The 21,075-nt window shown below is 40.5% G+C and overlaps 1 protein-coding gene across 1 annotated transcript in view; it reads left to right on the top strand.

Annotated features, from left to right (window-relative positions):
• The window catches only part of ccdc18 (coiled-coil domain containing 18), a 78,691-nt gene that overhangs the window by 40,123 nt on the left and 17,493 nt on the right, over nucleotides 1-21,075 (top strand). The window contains 3 exon segments of the mRNA XM_034182538.1: nucleotides 2,172-2,314; nucleotides 6,824-6,987; nucleotides 13,136-13,349. Coding sequence (XP_034038429.1) covers nucleotides 2,172-2,314; nucleotides 6,824-6,987; nucleotides 13,136-13,349 — 521 coding nt within the window.

Here is a 21,075-nt window from a genome sequence, read left to right as displayed (position 1 = left end):
CTTTGTAATGTTTTGATTTTATTGCTGTTATTTTAATGTATGACCTCTGATGTAATGTATGTGTTGTAAGGTGACCTTGTGTTCCATGAAAATTCAGTAAGGTATATCTTATATATTATATTCCAATTCTAAGGTTGAATTATGCTAGTATACTAAGCTATATCTAAATATCTAAAAAGGAACAGTAAAATAGAAGAGTAGAGCTACTTAGGTGCCTGGTCTTGAGCAAATGGTGGGTTGGACAGACATCGTACTGTGATTTGAACCATACTGTGACCTTGAAACCTTGATTCCTAATGAACCGTGAGGGAGATGAATCATCAAATCCCAAACAAGTTCCAAGTGCAGCATCTGAGGTCTCTGTGAAGTCCTAGCAGTAACTAAGGGCCTGGTCCCACTGGGGAGAGGATTAATTACACATGAATTGAGTACACATATTACGGGCGTTTGTTATCATCCGCAACAAAAATGGCCAAAATGACAAATGTCCCAGTATGAATTACGGATATATTAATAATGTATAGCGAATATATGATGAACAATCACGGTTGTATAACACGTAGTGAGGAAACGGATCCGACGCATTGCAATTATCATGGCAGTATTACGGGTGTATTATGAATGCATCGAGCATGTGTTGCGCGTGCACGGCATCTGCATTGCGGTCATAAAAGAAGCGCACTCGGGCCATCGGCATCACTATTCACACCAACAATACAGCCTCTGGAGCAATAGCTGGACTTGGACAAGTTGATTGGAGCAAACAAGCAGTGAACAGGGCGAGTGATGACGTCAGCGGATCGCATCAGAGCGCAGCTCATCTGAACGATTATAACAAGAAGTTAAATCTGTTATAAACATAGGAATAAATACTGTAACAACTGCAGACAAGAAGAAAAAACACGCAACTGTTTTATCAAGCCTTGACAATGTAAACAAGTCAAATAATTACCTTTTTAAACAGCTCAAAATGCTTTCTGCAGCTTGTTAGCCGTCGGCCCAGCTGCAGCTTCCTCTGTGATTCAGAAGGTGATGAAACAGGCAATTTGCAGAATAAAATGATTAATCCACCATGAAATAATTATTTTATATACGCAGCGTGCAGCGCAGAGTGCGTGGCAGCCGATAGAACAAAGAGCGGCATCCAGCTGTGAACACAGCGCACCTGATTTGCATCCACCACAAATCAGATGCAAAGCAGACGTAATAAAAATGCTTTATTCGTGGCCAATCTGTATGCAGTCGCTACAACTTATTTTAGTTTGTGATGTGGACATGATGGGCACGCAAAATATCCGTTTCACACACTGTCCCAGTCTGCTGCCAAGTCACAAATCCCTGTCAGATGCGGATATCAGCAGATTACGGTGAATATACAGCGCATAGATTGAGTATGTTTGTGTATGTATGGAGTATGTAAGGCGGATGTCATCCGCAGCCAAAATTTTGTGCAGCTCAAAAATCCTGGCAACGGAAAAACGTGCCTTTGCGGATAATTACGGACGTGTGCGTATGTCGGCCGACTCATGCAAGCATGTTTCACGCATATTGCGGATGTGAATATGAACCAATTTTGTGCGCAATCCATATGCAAATCCTCCTAAACGCCAGTGGGACCGGGCCCTTAGATACTATGAAGGACCCACAAACTATGGTAGATGACTCCAGCTTGAAGGACATGGACATGGACACGGACACTCATTCATACATACATACATACATACTCATTAAAAGATGTTGAGAAAGGGATTTTTTTTAACGTGGGTATATATGTATATAGTAATGATGATACTAATAATAATGACAATTCTAATAATAACAGTTGTTATTATTAAATTTATTTTTCCTTGGTGGCCACTCTGGGGCGCTGTATTCACCAGAACAAAATTAGAATGAAATGTCACTCTTGAAAATGTTGCATCTTAGATTTATTCTTATTTTAAAAAACAGTCATCAGTAAATATCCTGCTTTTATTTTGTTTTATATTTTTATTCCTGCCACATGACTTGATGTGGAAGTGGCAGAGAATGAATTAATTTTTATTTTTATTTTTGCATTTTGTTGCTTCATTCTCTTCAGCTTCATATGGTTGAACAGAAATATTTGACATGGCTAATATATATTTTGGTGTGACATAAATGCAGATGGATATTGTGGCGTGTATCTGTAGGTGTCCAGTCTAGAGCAGCAGCTGGAACAGACTCGGAACGCTCTGCAGGATGAAGTGAGTAATAGCGAGTGGGAGGCCAGGAGGAAAGACAGAGACCTGCAGGAGATGCACCAACAGAATGCAAAACTCTCACAGTCTGTCAGGTAAAACACCTGGTATCCTGTTTTTAATGCTGCAAATATAACAGGCAGCACACTGCATTAGGTCACAAGTGTATTGGCCTAGTGGGTGTTTCCACACTCAGTAACACAGATTATTGTCATATCTGAAGTAGAATGTTAATTTCTCTGCTGTGAGTATTCATTATCCTCAGTCAGTCCCATTGCTTCTTTCAGTCACAGTAGTGCATGTCATGAAGAAACTGTTTCAGTAAATGGACAAACAGGTTTTTCAGTTGATACTGTGATAGGTTTAAATCTTGGGCAGGTCACTCTTGGAAAAGAGATTAGCAACACAAGTCTGCAGCCAAAGGCAGCTCTGGATTTTTTTTTTTAATTCAGTGGGTCCTATCTTGACAGTCCATTCAATTATATGTATTTATGCCTCACCAAATCATGACATAACTCATTCCAAGGCATTACACACAAGCATGGTTTTAAGAAAAATTTAACATTTATTTCTGTGACACTGATCTACACAATTAATGGCCTTTTAAAGAATATAACATTAACAGCACTGGCATGTGCAAGTGTTTAAATTATTCTATAATCTATGGAATGGTCTTTCAACTTAATGTCTTTAAATGCTTTGACACTTTCACAGGAAAAATTACATATTTTATTTCATCATCTGCATGCAGGTATATTTAAAGTTGGCAGCATGGTGGCTTGGTGGTTAGCACTGATGCCTCACAGCTAGAAGATTGTGGGATTGCTTCCCACTTTTCTGTGTGGAGTTTGTGTGCACAAGTGTCTGTGTGGGCTTCCTCCGCGCACTCCATTTTCCTCCCACAATGAAAATGCTTATTTAGGGTCTGCTCCTTTCTCTGCACCTGATCAAGGCAGCGTCTCTACATCTATCATTGGTCCCCGAGCACTAGACTGTGGCTGCCCACTGCTCCTAGTGGTTGGATTGTGTATAACTGTAATTAGGACAAATTTTGTTTGGGACTTTCTTAAATGACTTATGGGTATCTATTTTGAAACTTCCATGAATATTATATTTGATTATTATCCATTTGGATTCAAATTGTTCATGAGATCCTAAGCTTCTGTTTGGTACCAAAAAGTAAACTTTTGCATTAATATTAAATGACTGCTGATTCAGGGGTCCCACTACAGATGCAACTATCACCCAGGCACTGGTCCATACCCACCAGGTGGCGTATGAATGTGTCCTTTTCCAGTTGCTCATTTGCTGAAGTCTAACTCACTGAACTACCTGCATGTTGCTCTTGCTGAGAAAAATGCTTGATGAAGCCAAAACATTGTACCTGACATTCCTTCACAGTTCAAGTGGTATCATCTGTATCTGTGTAATACCTCAGTCACACCAGGAAGAAAAGTGGTTGGAGACCGCAGCGTGACCCAAATTAGCGGAATCACACTGCAACCACAAATCCGTGAAATGGGGTTAGAGATGGTCAGAGATGCTGACCAGTGCTGCACCGCTCGCATTCAATTGTGCAGTCAGATGGCGATAAAACAGCGATCGGTGTGTGAGTCAAAAGGGGCCAAGTTATTAATTACATGCAATCTGTGTGTAATAACACGCTGAATGACTGGGACAGATAGGGAAACAGCACAAATCTGTTGCCGTCTACATGCAACAGTCAGTGTGAGGGCATTTCTTCGGCAGACTCTGGATCACTCTGCCAGTCCCCTTGCTGTTGTGGAGGTGGCAGAACCATATCACATCATGGCTCTCCAAGAGGAGAAAAATATGTGTAGAGTGGGCCAAGTAATAAATTAAAAAAAACAAAAACAAACTTTCTGATTGATTGGGTGGGTGAAATAAATCATGGGGAAGTAAAATGTATTAGTATTCCCACTATCTTATCATTCTCTTGATCACATGCACCCACATCCAGTTCACTCTTGCAGTCACTTGGTGACTACCAAGTGACCACCTTTTTTTTTGGTTCCTACTCGCATGGAGGTTGCCATCTTATTTTTACTCCAATGTGACTGAGGCATAAATAACTTGGGTACCAAGGATCTGCTGAAGAGATTTTGTACAAAAGACATCCAGTTAGAGTACCCTCATTACACAGGGATAGAGTCCCTTCCCTGAACCTTGTGCGAGCCGGAAATCGCTGAGAACAGTATATGATGCCATGGAAATGCACAGTGCACGGCAGGACCTTACAAGGCATGCTCCATAGTTGCACATTATATGCCATTGTCTCCATGGACGCCATGAAGTATGGAGCTGCACTTAATAAATGCAGAAGAGTCTCCAAAGCTGGCAGATGCTCAAATATTGTACAGGCCATGCCATGACCGCCCACCGGGCTCTGAATGATCGACACTGTGTGCCGTGATTTTTTTCAATAATATTAATTTTATGCAATAATGTTAATTTTATAAAGTGCAAAATTAGTTCCTTGTCATTATAGAGCACAAAATGAATTCCTTGTCAGTTGATGTCTGGTGAGTTTGACAGCAAGTTTTGTGCGTGTTCAAAATTTTGAGCAGCGATCAGGCGGAGAGCTTGTGTTACACTTGTCCTGCGCCTGTCCAGTGGTTCATTCTGAGCTTCTGAAAGCTCAGGTGTCAATTCAGCACCAGCGGACATGCAGCGCAGCTCAGCTGTCACTGAAAGCATATGTCACATCAGATGAGTTGGACTTGCAGCTGCTAAAGTAATTTGCACCCCAACTACTGTTATGATGACAATCTGTAGCATTAACTAACAAGCTGTCACCATGGCAGAGAAAATTAGCTAAATATTAAATGAATCTTTTTTCCATATTTCTGTCCAGTGCGCATTCAGTTTGTGTGTGTGTACGTGTGTGTGTGTGTGTGTGTGTGTGTGTGTGTGTGTGTGTGTGTGTGTGTGTACATGTGTGTGTGTGTGTGTGTGTGTGTACATGTGTGTGTGTGTGTGTGTGTGTGTGTTTGTCTTTCACTGTCATGCACCTGACAGCACCTGCATAAAAAACCTTGCATGGAACATTTTAATATACCATAAAGAGGTACATTAAGTTCATGTGGACTCACCATCAGCTTTGTCATTTTCCATGAATTGTATAATCCAGAGATCAGAGTTCCATGTGGCACTCTGGTCAGAAGAGGACAAAGTGAGTTTTCTGAACCAGACAATAGTCACATGACTTTTTTTTCAGTCACTGCAATGGTTATTAAAAAATCAGTTTTTATTTTTCACGGGTGTCATTTGTTTTCCAGCCATAGAAAGTCCAGTGTGAAGTGTTAATTATCCAATGTCTTTTTCTGCCAATTTAGCAGACTCCATGTGTGCATGTGCGCACACGCTGTGCTTGTCAATATTTACATGTTCCACCTTTGAGGGGAAAAAACATTTATGATTTGTATTTGTGTATGTTACCAGTACGTATTTAATTAAAAGTTAAAAAAAAAATTAGTGTGGAGAGTGAAAGGCTGTTTAGCTCAGTGTCACACAATGTGGATAAAAACAGAAACAGTCTCACAGCTGATAACACAGAGAAGCTTCTTTTCATCAAAATGAATCTGTCCCTCACATTTTCAAAAAAGGCTTTTAGTCCCAATATACATAAAGTTATTGTTGGACAGTTTTATATTTGACAGTTGTATATTTGTAGTGCTGAAGTCCACAGGTTACATTTAAATGAGATGTCTGGCAGTGTCATGTTTGCTAAGAAACACACAATTAATGTTAAAGGACAATTTCTTGTAGTCAAAGATAGAAGTTACATGATTTAAGTGAGATGTTTGTAAGTAAAAACAAAGCTAATGATATTGGTAGCAGTTACAGTCAAAAAGTAAGGAACAACTGATGAATAAAACATGTTTTCAAAGGCATCATAAAACTGTAATGGTATCATTAAATATTCTTATCGGAACTCTGTATTGCCGAGTACCAAAATGTATGTATTCGTACTTGTACTCAGCCTGGAAAAAAGTGGTATCGGTGTATCCCTACTTTGGACACAACATAAAATAAGCAAATCAGATTTTCATCTGTCAGTTAAAGGTGCTACAAACAATTTTAGTGCCACTAAATGTTGCACCAGCATCTCAGACCAAACAACAGCTTTCCTTTGTCCACATTTAAAATATATTTGTACGATACATGATTTGAAGCTATTAAACTGACATATTATTAAGAGGAAGCACTGGAACCATGAATATGAGAAGACAGGTTAGAATGTCAGCTTTTATTCCCTGCTGTTTTGTGTTTGGGAGTGGACGATATCAGCTTGTGTTTAGAGTAACACCTCTGCAAGGCTGCTCATTCCATTTCTCTTCATATTTTTTTAAACATATTAAAAAGCATGTTTGGTGATGTGACATCCAAGCAGGATCACATACCTTAGATGGAAGCTTGATGATGGCAGCTGTGGAGAATGGAAAGTGTGTCCAATCATATGAAGAAGTTATTGTAAATCTTGATGAAACATGCTGTTTGCTGCAGCTTGGCTTTTATTACAGCTCATTGTTTTCACTTTTGTTTTGTTTTTTAATCAAGCAATTTTTGTCTGTGTTCTGCAGTCATTTGACATCGGAGATGACAAACTGTCATGAAGAACTGTTGTCTGGACGATCAGAGCTGCAGAGTCTGAAGAGGGACGTCAGCATCAAAGTATCTCAGATCAGCCACCTGGAGAAGAATCTGCATCACACAAAGAGCCTCCTCGACAGCAAGTGTGACAGGGGTATGAGTGTAGTGCAGTTTCAGTTTTAGCTATTCTGCACTCATTAAAGAGTTGAACAATTTGTTGTTGTTACTGCTGAGAAATGGTGTTCTGAGAGTTGTTAGTTCTGGCTGACTGAATCTGCTCTCTCTTTCTCTGTTTGCAGTGTGATTGTTGGACTCTTGCTGATAGTTGTGGAAGATCTGTTTTGTTATTTCTGGATGGGTGTTTGCATGGCTGAGAACTTATTTGTCAAGAGGACTGCAGTATATGTTCATTATGCTAGCACAACACCTGCATTTTCAAATATGAAATATGTAGAGTACCTCAGTGTTCTGTCTTTGGACCACTATTGTTACTTACTTTATGTAACACCTCTTGGTCAGATTATATGTTGCCAAGAAATTGATCATCATTCATTTATTCATTGTCTGCTGTTTTTCTGCATCAGGGTTGCAGTAGCAGTAGGCCATCCAGCTCATCTCACACTTTGTTATCCTTGGCCAAGTCTTCTACCTCTTCCTGGGGATCCTAAAATGTTCCCAAACCAGCTGCGAAATATAATCTCTCCAACATGTCCGGGATTTTTCCTGGAGCCTCCTCCCTTTTGACCATGCCTGGAAGATCTCCTGACCAGAGGAATGCATGCCAGATGCCCAGACCACCTCAGCTGGGTCCTTTCAATGCAAAGAAGCAGTTGCTGTATCCCCGAGTCCCTTCCAGATATCCAAACCTTTCACCCTGTATCAGAGTGTAAGCCCAGTTACCCAACAGAGTAGTCTAATTTCTGCTGCTTGTATCTGCGAACTTGTTCTTGCCGTCATTACCCAAAGTTCAGGATGATAAATGAGGATATGAGCGTAAATTGAGAGCCTCACATTTTGTCTTACCTCTTTCTTCACCATGAAAGGACCTCAGACACAGCCCTGATCTGTTTATTGCTTTCATGTGCCATCTTACCCCTACTTATGAACAAGACCGTAAGATACTTGAAGTCTTCCACTTGGTGTAGTAAATCTCCCCTGACCCAGATGGGTCATTCATTCATCCATTCATTTTCTACCACTTATCCGGGTCCAGGTCACAGTGGCAGCAGGCCAAGCAGTTCACTCCACACTTCCCTATCCTTGGCCAAGACCTGTAACTCTTCCCAGGGGATCTCGAGGTGTTCCTAAGCCAGCTGGGAAATAAAATACCTCCAGTGTGTCCTGGATCTTCCTTGGGGCCTGCTCCCAGTTGGACATACCTGGAAGACCTCCTTAGGTAGACAACAAGGGGGCAGCTGGTAGGACAAGACCATTGTCTCAGATTTGGAGGTGGAATCAACCTTCATTGTTATGCTGTTGGTCTACAGATGTATATCTCTGTAGGTAATGTCTCTCATCAGTTTCCAAAGCTGGAGCCTTGCCTTGTTAATTTTAAATAATTGGATAGCTTCTAATTTTCTGCTTTTTGAATACAGGGAAGACTGAGATGATGATTACAGTCGGCCCTGCAAGTTTGAGACAACTTTGTGATCTGTTAACACTGTCTGTGGATGACTGTGTGATTCATCAAAGTGAACATTTAGAAATATCTGTGTTTGCCCCAAAAAGTTGCTGTAGGAACTCTGGCACAAACTGCATCAGGTTGCATTTCCCAACCCTTTTACAGTAAACCTGTGATTTTGATGTTTGTGCATCTGGATCAGTTTTCAAGGTCAGTTAGCGTGTGCTTTTTGGTTTTGTTTATTTTTCTCAGCTCGCAATGTCCGTGACGTGAGGCTCATGATCGGTTGCACACCCTTCTAAGTCAGCAACATGTTGCATGTTGCATGGTCTGTATAAATAAGTTATTGTAGTAATTAGTAATTATTAAAGCTGTACAGCCTGTAGGTTTTTTTTTAAGATTTAAGCTATAAAAATAATTTTCTTTGGCACTGCTATAATTTTATATTTTAGCATTTAAATAAGGGATTCATAATGATATTGCGAATATGATCAAAATTCGCATGGTCTGGAAACAATTTAGAAGTTCTACCTTTGAAGACGAGAATTTGAAGTGATCAAACATTACGTCCTACATTTGGTAGTGCCATAATACATCATGTGGGGCTTCCCCTGATCTGTGCGAGGGATGCTGGGAAGAACACCATGACTGCCAGTTGGAGTAAAGAAAGACAGTGTGATGTCATCTGGCTGCTCGCTCGAACAAAATTAACTAAGATGACGGAAAACACCCTGAAACAGCTTATTTCTGTGTAAATCAATCTAGTATGTCTCGCATATATTTTGCAAAAGTTAGAGAAATAAACACATAAATCTAAAAATGCTGTTTTTGAAACCAGATAACACCACTAAAGTGACTTACAAGACATCTAATGGATGTTAGCACACTCCCCAGGAACACACATCACGGAAGTGGGTCATTTCACAAATAATCTCAAAACCTCACGCATGCACAGATATATTCTATTCATTAAAATGAGCTGTAATTTTGCAACATGTTACAAAAATAAACCTACATTATAATGCTTGGATTTTGGTACTAACTAAATTTTGTCAGTTTTGTGAAGTTTGAAAGGTCGTACAGCTTTAAGATCACCAACAGATGCACATAGGTCAGGGAGAAAAGGCTTACACAGGGATTCTTGAATCAGAGGTGATAAACCCAGTGTCGCTGTCAGACAGAAGTAGGTAGCCATATGTGGAGTTTTAATATTAGGTTGAACTTGACTGCCCTTGAAGATCAAAATCAAAGTCTCTAAAATTTTGATTAGTTTCAGTGGATAAATGGTGCCAGATAGATACATTCTTATTACTGAACATGAAATCATGCTTGCTTTCAAAACTCAGCATTGCATTTGACCTTGGAGGCTTAAATCAAGGTCAAGCACAATTTGATGGCTTAGTTATTTCATTTCATTGTCATGATTGGCAGGTGCCTTCTGTCATCAGTGACTAGAATGTAACAAAACTGGGTTTTTCTGAAGTAAAAAATACCAATAAATGGCTTATTATTGGAAAGCATGTTACAGTGTTATGTTACCTGTCAAATATTGTATATATTAATAGCCAGCTTTGCTCATAATCAATCAATTTCAAATGTTGCCACATTTTTTTTAAATCACACAGTTTTGCATTAACAACATCTTGTTTATACCTGTTTTATCATGTCGTTGGTTGTGGTATGAGTGTCAGGACTCTTGGTGGTGGCTTGACATAGGAATCGGTAGGAGACCAACTCAGACTCTCCAGGAAGTAGATTTGGTACACAAGTAATCAGGTATACAGGCAGAGGTATCAGTCATGGTGCAGACTGAGTCGTAGTCCATAAACGGGCAAAGTTCATACAAGCGGCGTCGAGGAGTAATACAGGCGAAACAGAGGCAGAGTCAAAAACAGGCTGAGTTCAGGGTAACGGCGAGGCGGAGGTCGGAGTACACAAGCAAGGTCAAAAATACACAAGAGCAAACAGGATGAGAACAAGAGGCGAGAAAGTGAACAGAGTCAACAATCAGGCAGTGAGCTGTGGAACCTTAAGGGTATTAATAAGGAGCAAACTAATCAGGGTGATGTGAAGCAGGTGTGTGGAAGGTTCTGGAAAGAGGTGTGGTTTGGTGAACATTGAAGAGGGAAGAAAGGCAAGAGAGTGCGGGAGGACAAAACAAAGCAGTGCAAAGCAAGAGAAGTGACTGACAGAAAAACTAACTGAGAAACGTGTTCAAATAATGAATGTGAGCAAAACAAAAGGGGCAAACCTAAGAAGTAATGTGACAAGTCAAAAAGGGGAAAACAAGAAAACTAATGATAACTAAAACTAGAATGGAACTGTAACTGACTGGAACAGAAAAGTGAATACAGTAAAAATGGCAAAACAAACTACTGGTTAAACAGAGAATAAGTGACAAACAGAAAACAAAGCCGGTGACTACTGAATAATGCAATAAATGACAAATGGAACATAATCTGATGAGCAACACTGAAGATTAATAATAACAAAAACCTGTGACTAAGCATAATACAACAAATGCGATTAACCGAACAAAACTAAGACTAATGTAACTTAAAGGACCATGAGTGAACAAATACAATAACCAACTATAGAATAAATAAATGCGAAACAAAAATGATAAGATAAAGAATGAAACCAGTGACTAAATGGTAAAAAAGCAAAGCAATAAACAGAACCAAACTGAGACTAACATGATAAAGTATATACATACAACCCCTGGCAAAAATTATGGAATCACCGGCCTCAGAGGATGTTCATTCAGTTGTTTAATTTTGTAGAAAAAAAGCAGATCACAGACATGACACAAAACTAAAGTCATTTCAAATGGCAACTTTCTGGCTTTAAGAAACACTATAAGAAATCAAGAAAAAAAGATTGTGGCAGTGAGTAACGGTTACTTTTGTAGACCAAGCAGAGGAAAAAAATATGGAATCACTCAATTCTGAGGAAAAAATTATGGAATCACCCTGTAAATTTTCATCCCCCAAATTAACACCTGCATCAAATCAGATCTGCTCATTGACATTGACCCTATGCCATGACATTGACCCTATGTGTCTTTTTGCAAGGAATGTTTTTGCAGTTTTTGCTCTATGGCAAGATGCATTATCATCTTGAAAAATGATTTCATCATCCCCAAACATCCTTTCAGTTGTCCAAAATATCAACATAAACTTGTGCATTTATTGATGATGTAATGACAGCCATCTCCCCAGTGCCTTTACCTGACATGCAGCCCCATATCATCAATGACTGTGGAAATTTACATGTTCTCTTCAGGCAGTCATCTTTATAAATCTCATTGGAAAGGCACCAAACAAAAGTTCCAGCATCATGACCTTGCCCAATGCAGATTCGAGATTCATCACTGAATATGACTTTCATCCAGTCATCCACAGTCCACAATTGCTTTTCCTTCGCCCATTGTAACCTTGTTTTTTTCTGTTTAGGTGTTAATGATGCCTTTCGTTTAGTTTTTCTATATGTAAATCCCATTTCCTTCAGGCGGTTTCTTACAGTTCGGTCACAGACGTTGACTCCAGTTTCCTCCCATTCGTTCCTCATTTGTTTTGTTGTACATTTTTCGATTTTTGAGACATATTGCTTTAAGTTTTCTGTCTTGACGCTTTGATGTCTTCCTTGGTCTACCAGTATGTTTGCCTTTAACAACCTTCCCATGTTGTTTGTATTTGGTCCAGAGTTTAGACACAGCTGACTGTGAACAACCAACATCTTTTGCAACATTGCGTGATGATTTACTCTCTTTTAAGAGTTTGATAATCCTCTCCTTTGTTTCAATTGACATCTCTCGTGTTGGAGCCATGATTCATGTCAGTCCACTTGGTGCAACAGCTCTCCAAGGTGTGTTCACTCCTTTTTAGATGCAGACTAACGAGCAGATCTGATATGATGCAGGTGTTAGTTTTGGGGATGAAAATTTACAGGGTGATTCCATAATTTATTCCTCAGAATTGAGTGAGTCCATATTTTTTTCCCTCTGCTTAGTCTAAAAAAGTAACCATTACTGACTGCCACAATTTTTTTTCTGATTTCTTATAGTGTTTCTTAAAGCCAGAAAGTTGCCATTTGAAATGACTTTAGTTTTGTGTCATGTCTGTGATCTGCTTTTTTTCTACAAAATTAAACAACTGAATGAACATCCTCCGAGGCCGGTGATTCCATAATTTTTGTCAGGGGTTGTATGAAAACAAAAACCAAAAAAACCATAGAGGAAATTAAGCTGAGAGTCCAGACCTAAACCCCGAGCTGGGTCCAAGCCTGACAGCGAGTTGCCTTCTGCCCATCAGTGATCGCATTTTTTTGGGGACATTTGGAAAGTCTTTTCCAATGCAAATGCATTTTCTCAAGCTCGGGTCAAACATCTTGCAAGCATCTAACTTGGGCAGTCTCCTCCATAGTTACTTCAATTTATGCAGTGAATCAGATTAGTCGTCTCTATGGCAGCGGGCTTTGCACTGGTTTGAGTGCAGTCTACTTTGTATTAGAGAAGAGACAGTTGAAGCCACGGGTGTCTCACATCGGTGTACAGAATTAAAATGTCATGCAGAGGAAAACTTTCCACAGATATGTTTTAAAATTCTTGAAGGCTGACTCTGTACTCTGGTTGTTGTTTCCTTTTTCTAATAAATTTTCTTGTTCCTCTCGCTTCCCCCAGTGGTGGAGCTGGAGGAGAAACTCTATCGTAATGAGGCAGAAAAGCTGAACTGTGTCCGGCAAGTGCATCTCCTGGAAGGGCAGATTCAGGCTACACAGACAGAACTGGCCAGCACTGTGGAGCAGTTGCAGAAAGTAAAGGATGTTCTGCAGAAAACCCTAGCCATTGCCAATGAGCGCCAAGCCTCTGTGGAAAAACTGACCATTCAGCTTAGGTGAGAATACATGAAAACACAAAGACCAATGGGCAGGCTGGAAATGGTAACACATAAACACATAAACACATGGCCTCTACTGGTGGTTGGCTCTCACTGCGGTATTGTATCACTTCCTGTTCCGGAGCACAGCGGTGTTTTTCTGTATCTGTTAGCTGTTTAATCTGCGCAGTTAGATTGATCTAGTTATCTAGATTACGAATTGTTTCCCAGTGTAATCTTTACGTGCCTTAACTAAAGCACTCATTCTGCTGAATCACCTCTAAATTATTTACACATTATTCACTTTGCGTGTTTTTAGGAATCCGCTAGCTTAGCGTAGCTACTAGCTCTTAGCCGATTTAGCATGGCGGCTTCTCCTGTCTCTCCCGCACTTTTCTGCTCTGGGTGTGAAATGTTTAGTTATTCCTCGGCCTCCTTTAGCAGTAATGGTACTTGTAATAAGTGTAGCTTATTCGTAGCTTTGGAGGCCAGGCTGGGCGAATTGGAGACTCGGCTCCGCACCGTGGAAAATTCTACAGCTAGCCAGGCCCCTGTAGTCGGTGCGGACCAAGGTAGCTTAGCCGCCGTTAGTTACCCCCTGGCAGATCCCGAGCAGCCGGGAAAGCAGGCCGACTGGGTGACTGTGAGGAGGAAGCGTAGCCCTAAACAGAAGCCCCGTGTACACCGCCAACCCGTTCACATTTCTAACCGTTTTTCCCCACTCGACGACACACCCGCCGAGGATCAAACTCTGGTTATTGGCGACTCTGTTTTGAGAAATGTGAAGTTAGCGACACCAGCAACCATAGTCAATTGTCTTCCGGGGGCCAGAGCAGGCGACATTGAAGGAAATTTGAAACTGCTGGTTAAGGCTAAGCGTAAATTTGGTAAGATTGTAATTCACGTCGGCAGTAATGACACCCGGTTACGCCAATCGGAGGTCACTAAAATTAACATTAAATCGGTGTGTAACTTTGCAAAAACAATGTCGGACTCTGTAGTTTTCTCTGGGCCCCTCCCCAATCAGACCGGGAGTGACATGTTTAGCCGCATGTTCTCCTTGAATTGCTGGCTGTCTGAGTGGTGTCCAAAAAATGAGGTGGGCTTCATAGATAATTGGCAAAGCTTCTGGGGAAAACCTGGTCTTGTTAGGAGAGACGGCATCCATCCCACTTTGGATGGAGCAGCTCTCATTTCTAGAAATCTGGCTAATTTTCTTAAATCCTCCAAACCGTGACTATCCAGGGTTGGGACCAGGAAGCAGAGTTGTAGTCTTACACACCTCTCTGCAGCTTCTCTCCCCCTGCCATCCCCTCATTACCCCCATCCCCGTAGAGACGGTGCCTGCTCCCAGACTACCAATAACCAGCAAAAATCTATTTAAGCATAAAAATTCAAAAAGAAAAAATAATATAGCACCTTCAACTGCACCACAGACTAAAACAGTTAAATGTGGTCTATTAAACATTAGGTCTCTCTCTTCTAAGTCCCTGTTGGTAAATGATATAATAATTGATCAACATATTGATTTATTCTGCCTAACAGAAACCTGGTTACAGCAGGATGAATATGTTAGTTTAAATGAGTCAACACCCCCGAGTCACACCAACTGTCAGAATGCTCGTAGCACGGGCCGGGGCGGTGGATTAGCAGCAATCTTCCATTCCAGCTTATTAATTAATCAAAAACCCAGACAGAGCTTTAATTCATTTGAAAGCTTGTCTCTTAGTCTTGTCCATCCAAATTGGAAGTCCCAAAAACCAGTTTTATTTTGTTATTATCTATCGTCCACCTGGTCGTTACTGTGAGTTTCTCTGTGAATTTTCAGACCTTTTGTCTGACTTAGTGCTTAGCTCAGATAAGATAATTATAGTGGGCGATTTTAACATCCACACAGATGCTGAGAATGACAGCCTCAACACTGCATTTAATCTATTATTAGACTCTATTGGCTTTGCTCAAAAAGTAAATGAGTCCACCCACCACTTTAATCATATCTTAGATCTTGTTCTGACTTATGGTATGGAAATAGAAGACTTAACAGTATTCCCTGAAAACTCCCTTCTGTCTGATCATTTTTTAATAATATTTACATTTACTCTGATGGACTACCCAGCAGTAGGGAATAAGTTTCATTACACTAGAAGTCTTTCAGAAAGCGCTGTAACTAGGTTTAAGGATATGATTCCTTCTTTATGTTCTCTAATGCCATATAACAACACAGTGCAGAGTAGCTACCTAAACTCTGTAAGGGAGATAGAGTATCTCGTCAATAGTTTTACATCCTCATTGAAGACAACTTTGGATGCTGTAGCTCCTCTGAAAAAGAGAGCTTTAAATCAGAAGTGTCTGACTCCATGGTATAACTCTCAAACTCGTAGCTTAAAGCAGATAACCCGTAAGTTGGAGAGGAAATGGCGTCTCACTAATTTAGAAGATCTTCACTTAGCCTGGAAAAAGAGTCTGTTGCTCTATAAAAAAGCCCTCCGTAAAGCTAGGACATCTTTCTACTCATCACTAATTGAAGAAAATAAGAACAACCCCAGGTTTCTTTTCAGCACTGTAGCCAGGCTGACAAAGAGTCAGAGCTCTATTGAGCTGAGTATTCCATTATCTTTAACTAGTAATGAGTTCATGACTTTCTTTGCTAACAAAATTTTAACTATTAGAGAAAAATTACTCATAACCATCCAAAGACGTATCGTTATCTTTGGCTGCTTTCAGTGATGCCGGTATTTGGTTAGACTCTTTCTCTCCGATTGTTCTGTCTGAGTTATTTTCATTAGTTACTTCATCCAAACCATCAACATGTTTATTAGACCCCATTCCTACCAGGCTGCTCAAGGAAGCCCTACCATTATTTAATGCTTCGATCTTAAATATGATCAATCTATCTTTGTTAGTTGGCTATGTACCACAGGCTTTTAAGGTGGCAGTAATTAAACCATTACTTAAAAAGCCATCACTTGACCCAGCTATCTTAGCTAATTATAGGCCAATCTCCAACCTTCCTTTTCTCTCAAAAATTCTTGAAAGGGTAGTTGTAAAACAGCTAACTGATCATCTGCAGAGGAATGGTCTATTTGAAGAGTTTCAGTCAGGTTTTAGAATTCATCATAGTACAGAAACAGCATTAGTGAAGGTTACAAATGATCTTCTTATGGCCTCGGACAGTGGACTCATCTCTGTGCTTGTTCTGTTAGACCTCAGTGCTGCTTTTGATACTGTTGACCATAAAATTTTATTACAGAGATTAGAGCATGCCATAGGTATTAAAGGCACTGCGCTGTGGTGGTTTGAATCATATTTGTCTAATAGATTACAATTTGTTCATGTAAATGGGGAATCTTCTTCACAGACTAAAGTTAATTATGGAGTTCCACAAGGTTCTGTGCTAGGACCAATTTTATTCACTTTATATATGCTTCCCTTAGGCAGTATTATTAGACGGTATTGCTTAAATTTTCATTGTTACGCAGATGATACCCAGCTTTATCTATCCATGAAGCCAGAGGACACACACCAATTAGCTAAACTGCAGGATTGTCTTACAGACATAAAGACATGGATGACCTCTAATTTCCTGCTTTTAAACTCAGATAAAACTGAAGTTATTGTACTTGGCCCCACAAATCTTAGAAACATGGTGTCTAACCAGATCCTTACTCTGGATGGCATTACCCTGACCTCTAGTAATACTGTGAGAAATCTTGGAGTCATTTTTGATCAGGATATGTCATTCAAAGCGCATATTAAACAAATATGTAGGACTGCTTTTTTGCATTTACGCAATATCTCTAAAATCAGAAAGGTCTTGTCTCAGAGTGATGCTGAAAAACTAATTCATGCATTTATTTCCTCTAGGCTGGACTATTGTAATTCATTATTATCAGGTTGTCCTAAAAGTTCCCTAAAAAGCCTTCAGTTAATTCAAAATGCTGCAGCTAGAGTGCTGACGGGGACTAGAAGGAGAGAGCATATCTCACCCATATTGGCCTCTCTTCATTGGCTTCCTGTTAATTCTAGAATAGAATTTAAAATTCTTCTTCTTACTTATAAGGTTTTGAATAATCAGGTCCCATCTTATCTTAGGGACCTCGTAGTACCATATCACCCCCAATAGAGCGCTTCGCTCTCAGACTGCAGGCTTACTTGTAGTTCCTAGGGTTTGTAAGAGTAGAATGGGAGGCAGAGCCTTCAGCTTTCAGGCTCCTCTCCTGTGGAACCAGCTCCCAATTCAGATCAGGGAGACAGACACCCTCTCTACTTTAAGATTAGGCTTAAAACTTTCCTTTTTGCTAAAGCTTATAGTTAGGGCTGGATCAGGTGACCCTGAACCATCCCTTAGTTATGCTGCTATAGACGTAGACTGCTGGGGGGTTCCCATGATGCACTGTTTCTTTCTCTTTTTGCTCTGTATGCACCACTCTGCATTTAATCATTAGTGATCGATCTCTGCTCCCCTCCACAGCATGTCTTTTTCCTGGTTCTCTCCCTCAGCCCCAACCAGTCCCAGCAGAAGACTGCCCCTCCCTGAGCCTGGTTCTGCTGGAGGTTTCTTCCTGTTAAAAGGGAGTTTTTCCTTCCCACTGTAGCCAAGTGCTTGCTCACAGGGGGTCGTTTTGACCGTTGGGGTTTTACATCATTATTGTATGGCCTTGCCTTACAATATAAAGCGCCTTGGGGCAACTGTTTGTTGTGATTTGGCGCTATATAAAAAAAAAAATTGATTGATTGAATTGATAAATTGCACCATATTGTAGAGGGATAAAATTATTCATCATTTTACCTGAGTAATTCAAGCCACCAAGGCAAATGCTATGCCTTGAGGAATCATCTAACTTGAAGAAAATGTTGTAGTCCTGGGTATGGTTGTAACAAGGAGCTGGCCTGCCAATATGTAGCACTGGGTTTGAATTGCACTTGTGCTATCTGTATGTGCCCTTGGATAAGACATTTAATCTACACTGTCTTTGTCCACCCAGCTGTAAATGGGTACCAGGCTCGGCTGGGGAAGTAACCTGTGTCAGACTGGTGACCTGTCCAGCGGAGTCATAGATTCTCATCCGTTTGACGCTATGGAGTCTGGACATAAACACCGGCACCAATGTACCTTAGAGCCTACAAGTAGACCAAGAGCTGTGTAGGCTGGAGAGAACGTTAAACTACTTATGCATTCTCATGCTATTACCTGCTGCCCATCCACACATTCCTAACCTGCACACCTGAGCTCCAAGCAAACTACAGGACTATATTTTTGGATATATTTTCTCAGCTGTTTTATTCAGCTGAAATTTTATGTAATTGTCATCAAAACAGCTCTCCGTAACAGCTAGCGGCCACATCGAGCGGCCTCTGAGTGAATGACGCTTTGAGAGTCCGAGGCACTTGGCTCAGCAGCTGTCACTCAGAATGACCACGCCCTAATTATGCATTTTATTCAAATTCAAAAAACTTTATTTGTCCCCAAGAGGCAATTCAGACGCCTAGAGCAGCAATATTACATGCAACAACAAATAAATAAATAAATAAAATTACCGCAGTAAATAAATATCAGTATGAATTATAAGTGCTTCAGAAGTGAGATAGTTATAAACAAATTTGGCACCTTTTATGGTTTAAAACCCTTAAAGACGCTAGAAAAATATTCACCCCTCATACAGTTGTTGGGGAGGGGGACACTATCTTGAGAGACCAAAACCATTGTTTGTTCCAGGCTGTAAACATGTTTATTTCTGGTCTAAAATTGAATAATTTAACATGGACTTGAACTGGAACCTGCTTGCTCTTGGAGCCAGCCTCAAACAGTCAGTCAAGGAACTGCAACTTATTCTTTTTCCAACTGGGCTTCATCTGAGCCCCTCAAAGATTACCGCTTCATTGTGGGATGCTGCTTGTGGGAGGTCATGTGACTGTGAATCTCTGCTTTGCTGCTTTGTGGTGGACAAGTGGTTAGTCAATCAATCAATCAATCAATTTTTTTATATAGCGCCAAATCACAACAAACAGTTGCCCCAAGGCGCTTTATATTGTAAGGCAAGGCCATACAATAATTATGTAAAACCCCAACGGTCAAAACGACCCCCTGTGAGCAAGCACTTGGCTACAGTGGGAAGGAAAAACTCCCTTTTAACAGGAAGAAACCTCCAGCAGAACCAGGCTCAGGGAGGGGCAGTCTTCTGCTGGGACTGGTTGGGGCTGAGGGAGAGAACCAGGAAAAAGACATGCTGTGGAGGGGAGCAGAGATCGATCACTAATGATTAAATGCAGAGTGGTGCATACAGAGCAAAAAGAGAAAGAAACAGTGCATCATGGGAACCCCCCAGCAGTCTACGTCTATAGCAGCATAACTAAGGGATGGTTCAGGGTCACCTGATCCAGCCCTAACTATAAGCTTTAGCAAAAAGGAAAGATTTAAGCCTAATCTTAAAAGTAGAGAGGGTGTCTGTCTCCCTGATCTGAATTGGGAGCTGGTTCCACAGGAGAGGAGCCTGAAAGCTGAAGGCTCTGCCTCCCATTCTACTCTTACAAACCCTAGGAACTACAAGTAAGCCTGCAGTCTGAGAGCGAAGCGCTCCACTGGGGTGATATGGTACTACGAGGTCCCTAAGATAAGATGGGACCTGATTAATCAAAACCTTATAAGTAAGAAGAAGAATTTTAAATTCTATTCTAGAATTAACAGGAAGCCAATGAAGAGAGGCCAATATGGGTGAGATATGCTCTCCAGTTAGTGCAGTTGGTTTCAGTGTTGAAGGGTCTAACCCCACCCTTGCCACATGTCTCCATGTAATGTGGAGTTGCCTCAGGACGGGCATTCTGTTGTAAAACTTGTGGCAAATAACATGCAGGTCCACCCTGGATTTGCTGTGGTAACCCCGAGTGAAAACAAGGGAGCAGCCAAAGGGATGTACTCTCTGTGCTTATACATCCATTTTAGGTTTTCAAAATGGCTGCCTTAAAATATTCATTCTTTGCATGTTCATTGAGGCGCTTCTGGGTGGTAACATATTCTCTGTTGTGAAGGCTCTCTTTTGTTCCACAACATCAAGTGGTTTTGGGTAAGAATCCATCCTGGAATTTTGATCTCTTAGTTTGTCTCCTGGCATAGGACACACAGTTTTTAAAGAACAGATTCTTTTTCCTTGTGCAAACACAATTTCCTGGCTACAGGGTCTTTACTCATACTGGGTCAGTCACTGAAAATAGACAGGAACCATGACCAAGTGTGAGCAAAGCTGATTTTTTTTATCATTGACAACTTGCAAGACACAAACATTAATGAAATGTTAATATTATAAGTTTAAATATCTCCCGAATGATATCCTTGTCCCTGAAAATATACATGTTTTTGCACAGTGACAGTTTTAGTAAGTTGGCCTCTGCACACCACAGTCGACATGAAATAAAACAATCAAGATGTGTTGGTCATGTAGATTTTCACTTTTAATTCAAGGTGTTTAGCAACCAGTTCACATAAACCATTTGTGAATTACAGCCATTTTTATACACGGCCTAACATTTTAAAAGGCCATAAGTAATTGGACAGCTGATTGACAAGCAGTTTCATGGCCAGGCGTGGCCTGTTCTCTCATTATTAAGTGGAAAATTCAGCAGATAAGGTGCGGAGTTGATTCTGAGAATAGAATTTGCATTGGAGAACTGTTCATTGGAAGTCTCAGTATGAGGCTCAAAGTATCTTGCAACTGAAGGAGGGCAAAATTGGGGTAGAAAACAAACAAAC

This window comes from Thalassophryne amazonica, chromosome 12, assembly GCF_902500255.1.
Source record: "Thalassophryne amazonica chromosome 12, fThaAma1.1, whole genome shotgun sequence".
Classification (NCBI taxonomy): domain Eukaryota; kingdom Metazoa; phylum Chordata; class Actinopteri; order Batrachoidiformes; family Batrachoididae; genus Thalassophryne; species Thalassophryne amazonica.
The sequence above is the reverse complement of the archived record's forward strand: the minus strand, read 5'-3'. Positions and strand labels throughout refer to the sequence as shown.